The sequence below is a fragment of the Chenopodium quinoa genome, unplaced genomic scaffold (genome assembly GCF_001683475.1).
Source record: "Chenopodium quinoa cultivar QQ74 unplaced genomic scaffold, ASM168347v1, whole genome shotgun sequence".
Lineage (NCBI taxonomy): Eukaryota > Viridiplantae > Streptophyta > Magnoliopsida > Caryophyllales > Amaranthaceae > Chenopodium > Chenopodium quinoa.
In genome coordinates this window covers 236,475-242,519 of record NW_018743176.1, presented here as the reverse complement: position 1 = coordinate 242,519, position 6,045 = coordinate 236,475, and the positions used below count along the sequence as shown (strand labels likewise).

The 6,045-nt window shown below is 35.8% G+C and overlaps 1 protein-coding gene across 1 annotated transcript; it reads left to right on the top strand.

Moving 5' to 3' along the window:
* The first annotated feature begins 3,513 nt into the window (after positions 1–3,513).
* LOC110732876 lies at positions 3,514–5,179 on the top strand. Its single transcript, XM_021912863.1, has 3 exons — positions 3,514–4,169; positions 4,244–4,454; positions 4,856–5,179. Exons 1-3 carry the CDS (start codon positions 3,514–3,516, stop codon positions 5,177–5,179), a joined length of 1,191 nt encoding a protein of 396 aa, XP_021768555.1.
* The last annotated feature ends 866 nt before the right edge of the window (positions 5,180–6,045 follow it).

Genomic DNA, 6,045 nt, shown 5'->3' with positions numbered 1-6,045 from the left:
GTTATGGGATGTATCACCTCTGTCTCCTTCTCTGTCCTAATTAATGGCATTCCCACTAACCCATTCATAGCTAAAAAGGGATTAAGACAAGGAGACCCCATGTCTCCCTTTCTCTTTGCTATTGGAATGGAATACCTTTCTAGATGCTTGCATGAGATAGGTAAAGTGCTTGATTTTAACTATCATCCAAGGTGCAAAAAGTTCTATATTACTCACCTCATGTTTGCTGATGATCTCCTTATGGTTGTAAGGGCTGATGAAAAATCAGTTAGGCTCCTGTTTTGTGCTTTTTAGAAGTTTTCTAAGGCTTCTGGTTTGGTGGTTAACCTCTCTAAGAGTGAGGTTTACTTTAGGGGGTCACTCTATGGGTACTTTTTGGTATTCAAACTTACTGGGCTCAAATATTCATCTTGCCTAAAAAAATTGTGAGAGAGATTGAAAATAGATTCAGAGCCTTATTTGGACTGGGAAAGCAAACCCTACAAAGAAAGCCCTTGTAGCCTGGAAGATTGTATGTTTACCCAAATCTTGTGGTGGCTGGAATGTCATTGACCTTCAGGTTTGGAATACTGCTGCAGTGTGTAAGATTCTATGGTATATCACTCATAAAGCTGACTCTCTATGGGTCAAATGGCTGCATGTTTACTATTTCAAAGGTAAGGACTTATGGACAGCTAGAACTCCTCAAAAATGCTCTTTGGTTCTTCGAAATATTCTAAAACAAAAAAGCTTGATTGATGATTTAGGAGGTTGGACTTCAGTAACTCATAATAACAGGGCTCAAGTTAAGAAAATCTATGGCAAACTGAGGGCTCAGGTGGTTAAAGTCTCTTGGAAAAGAATTATATGTAATAATAGTGCCTCACCAAGGAGTGTGTTCTTGTTATGGCTGGCGAATTGGAACAGACTGCTAACTAAAGACATAATTCTTGTCTGGAACCAACTATATGATCCTGTATGCTTCCTCTGTCTGCAAGAGAATGAGAGTGTGCAGCATCTATTTTTTACATGTGATTACTCTAATAGGATTTGGTCTAAGCTTTTGAGGCTTCTCAACTATCAAAAACCAGTTCAAGGGTTTAACCAGGAAGTAGATTGGGCTATTAAGAAGAGTAGAAGGACTGATCCCACTAGTAGGCTGTATTTGATGTTCTCAGCGGAAGCAGTGCACAACATTTGGATTCAAAGGAATAGTGTTCTGTTTAATGGGTCTTGTGAGCCTGTTGATGTTGTGTTTAGACAAATGGTGTATAAAGTTTCTTGTAGGTGTAATGCAAATGACAAAAAGAAACTCTTCTCGATTAATGAAAGATGCTTGCAGGTGTGATTCATTTGATAGTCAACAGCTGATCATAATTGCTGACTAGTTGTGCTGCTGTGTTCTGTGTTTCTACTGATGTTTAGGTGTTCTGGTTGTAAGATAAGGTAATGATGTGTTCCTGCTGGGTTATAATTTGAACTCTTGTGCTCATTATGTCTCTTGTTTTCTGGCTTGCTGGGTTGGTTTGGTTTGGCTCTGTCCTGTTCTTGGCTGGTTCTCCTGTGCTTTCTGTTCTGTGATCCGGTTTTGGTGCTGGTTCTTGGTGCCTGTTCTGGTTTCTAGCCTGTGTCCTGTCAGCCTGTGTTTTGTTAGCCTGCAGCCTGTTTTGAGTTGCTTGTAATATTTTGCTTTTGTTTTTGTAATAGTTGCTTATGTTTAGTTTTGGGTTGGTTTGGTTCTTTATCTGGTCCTTGTTCCTGATACCTTTCCTAGAAGGTGCTCAGGTGCCTGGACTCAGTTTTGTTCTTGGCTCTGTTTAGAACCCTTCCTAGAAGGTGGATAAACTAGATCCTTGGACAGTTTTAGGGGAGGTTTGACCTTCAGGTGTTGTGTAGTTTGGTTGTTCTTGCTAGTGCAACTTTCTTTGTTTGTTGTACTCTCCTTTTGGTAATAAAATTTCTATTTACCAAAAAAAAAAAAAATCAAATGCATTAAAAAATGCTAATTAAATCAAATGAAAATCAAACACAATCAATCAACTCTATCTAAATCAAATCAAAGTCAAATGCATTCTACAAAGCTAATTGAATAAAATGAAAGTCAAACACATTTAAACAAAGCTTTTTGAATCAAATGAAAGGTAAATGAAATCAACAATGCTAATTGAATCAAATGAAAGTCAAACACATTCAAACCAAGCTTTTTGAATCAAATGAAAGTCAAACACATTCTTCAAAGCTAATTGAATCAAATGAAAGTCAAACAAATTCATATAAAGCTTTTACATCAAATAAAAGTCAAATGCATTCTTAAAAGGTAATTGAATCAAATGAAAGTCAAATGCATTTTAAAAAGCTAATTGAATCAAATGAAAGTTAAACACATTCAAATAAAACTTTTTAAATAAAATTAAAATCAAATGTATTCAACAATGCTAATTGAATCAAATAAAAGTCAAACACATTCAAACAAAGCTATTTAAATCAAAAGAAAGTCAAACACTTTCAATAAAGCTATTTGAATCAATTGAACGTCAAATGCATTCCAAAAAGCTAATTGAAACAAATGAAAGTCAAACATATTCAAAAAAGCTTTTTGAATCAAATGAAAGTCAAATGCATTCAACAATGCTAATTGAATTAAATGAAAGTCTAGAGAAAGAAAGTCTAGAGAGAGATTTTTGCCGCCATTTTTTGCGTGAGAAACTCTTAATTTGAGCCATGGCTAATCGCAAGAAAGGCAAAGGAAAGAAGAATTCATCCTCTAAATCTTCCTCGAAGGCTAAAAAGAAGCATAGATCCAAAGTCAGGGCTTGTAAAAAGATGAATTCAACTAAACCTGCTGTAGATGAAGATGTGGGTTCGATGACGAGTTGGCTGGATGGTGATTTAATTGAGGATTTTCCTATCAAAGAAGTTTTTGAAGACATTAATAATCAAGATCGAGAGGAATTTAATCGGTGGTTGGAGGTAATCAACTCTTCTTCTTCTTCAATGGCGGGTAATTGTTTGAATGCTAATGTGAATCCATCTCCTTTGATAATGATTGCTGATGCTAATAGGAGGATTTCTGATGTTTGGAATTCAATTCCTGATCCAATTTCTAATAATAATTCTGGAAATCGGATGAATTTTGAGAATGATTTTAACCCTAGCCCGCGTACCCCATTTTTCCTTCCCCTGTTCTTGGTAACTCCTCTGTTAGGCAAGGTTCTTGGAGTGGGTTATTCAAGGGATCAAGGGATGAGGGTTTGGACCTTTCAAATGGTACTCCTGCTCATAGGGACTGTATTTCCACTGAGAAAAGGGGAAAATTAATGCAGATTACCATGGATGAGGTGAAAGATGAACTTGATTTTTGGGGGACTGCTATTGTTTGCTATGTTCTTTCTGCTAGGTCTTCCTTTTCTATGATGAGTAGCTTCTTCAGACGAACTTGGGGTCGGTTTGGTATTGATCGAAATCTCTTCGAATGATGAGGGTGTGTTCATAGTTAGATTCAAGAACAAGGAGGCTAGAGAACAGGTTATGAATATGGGGCCTATTGCTTTTGACAAGAAACCCATTATCATGAAAAGATGGGAGCCAGACCTTAATCTCAAGGCGGAATGCATCAATGAGGTTCCGGTTTGGATTAGATTGCCTAATGTGGACTTGAAGTTTTGGGGGAAGGAGGCCCTAATGAAAATTGTTAGCCTGGTGGGGAATCCTGTAAAGTCTAACAGGGTTACATCCACTAAGGAAACGATTGCGTTTGCTAGAGTCATGGTGGAAGTTCCTGTAAATGGAGTGTTTCCTAAGTATATTGAATTTTTGGATGAAGGTGGTCATTTGATGAGGCAAAGGGTGGTGTTTGAATGGAAATCGATATCCTATTCTGTTTGCAATGGCTTAGGTCATGTGGGATCTGATTGTCCTAATCACAAAGTTCAGGCTAGAAGACAGAATAGGGCTCAGGTTAATGGGGGCCCTGCTCATCCTCAGAAAGTTTGGAAGCCAATAGTGAAACCAAATGAGATTCCTGCTACTGCTGTTCCTACTATGAATCCTGCTACTGCTGTTTCTACTATGAATCGGTTTGGAGGTCTAGAATCTGATATTATTGAAGAAATGGGGATTGATGACAGAACTATTGTTCCAGCTAGTAATATGTCTGTGCATCAGAGAATTGTTGAAGAGGAATGTATTTTGTATGGAGATGTGGAGGGGGGGGGGGAACTTCCTATATTCTTTTAATGGATAAGTGGGGCTTTTGGAATATCAGGGGGATTGATTGCCCTGGCGCCATTTGTGATGTGTTGTGGTTCATGAAACATCATTATTTGGGTTTGTTTGGTTTGTTGGAGACTAAAGTGAAAGCTGTAAGATTTGATAAAGTGTTCAGTAATTTCAATGATGAATGGTCTGTGGTGACAAATCATGGTAAAGTGAAGGGTGGTAGAATTTGGGTGGTATGGGTTCCTTCTATTTTTCAGGTTTTTGTAGTGAGGATCGAAAGACAATTGATTCACTTGTTCATTACTCACAGTTCTTCCAAGACTAGCTTCTTGTGGACTTAGGTGTATGGTTTCACTGTGGCTGATTATAGGAAAGAGCTTTGGCTTTAGCTTAATGAGATTGCTTCTTCTATTAAGGGTCCTTGGGTTATTGGGGGGGGGGCTTTAATAATATTCTGAATTTGGAAGATAGAGTGGGTTCTATTTGTACCCTAAAGGAGGTGGAGGAATTTAGGGATTTTGTTAGGAGAATTGGTGTGGTGGAGGCTAAATCTATGGGATCCTTTTTTACCTGGAATAATAAGTAGCAGGGAGATAGTAGAGTTTGTTCTAGAATTGATAGGGTTTTCTTTAATCATGATTGGGACTTATGCTTTAAGAATACTTCTGTTGAATTTCTGCCTAAGGGCCTCATGGATAACAATCCTTGTATTGTGAGTATGTTTGCTTGCAAGAAGCCTTTTCGGTTTTTTAACATGTGGGTTGATTGTCCTGGGTTCCTGGAAACTGTGAAACAGGCTTGGGATTCTCCTGTTCATGGTACTAACATGTTTAGAGTTATACAAAAACTCAAACAAGTAAAGCAAAACCTAAAAAAGTTCAATCTCAGGAACTTTTCTGATGTGGAAAATGCTGATTTGATAGCTGCTACTTGTCTGGCTGAGGTTCAAACCAGATTTGATAGCTGGTACTTGTCTGGCTGATGAAAGTCAAACACATTCAAACAATGATTTTTAAATCAAATGAAAGTCAAACATATTCAAACAATGCTATTTTAATCAAATGATAGTCAAATGCACTCGATAATGCTAATTGAATCAAATGAAAGTCAAACACATTCAAACAAATCTAATTGAATCAAATGAAAGTTAAATGCATTGTACAAACCAAATTAAATCAATTTTAAGTCAAGCAAATTCAAACAAAGCTATTTGAATTAGATGAAAGTCAAATGCATTTTACAAAGCTAATTAAATCAAATAAAAGTAAAACACATTTAAACAAAGCTATTTGAATCTAATGAAAGTCAAATGCATTTTACAAAGCTAATTGAATCAAATGAAAGTAAAACACATTTAAACAAAGCTATTTGAATCTAATGAAAGTCAAATGCATTCAATAAATCTATTTGAATCAAATGATAGTCTAACACGTTTAAACAAAGCTGATTGAATAAAATGAAAGTCAAACTCATTCAAACAAAGCTTTTTGAATCAAATGAAATTCAAACACATTTAAACAAAGCTATTTGAATCAAATGAAAGTGAAATGCTTTCTACAAAGCTAATTGAATCAAATTAAAGTCAAACACATTCAAATAAAGCATTAGAATCAAATGAAAGTCAAACACATTCAAACACTTTCATTTGATTCAAAAAGCTTTGTTTGAATGTATTTGACTTTCCTTTTATTCAATTAGCATTGTTCAATTCATTTAAATTTCATTTGGTTCAAAAAGCTTTGTTTAAATGTGTTTGACTCTCATTTTATTCAATTAGCTTTGTAAAAAGCATTTAACTTTCATTTTATTTAAACAGCTTTGTTAGATTGTGTTTGATTTTGATTTTAT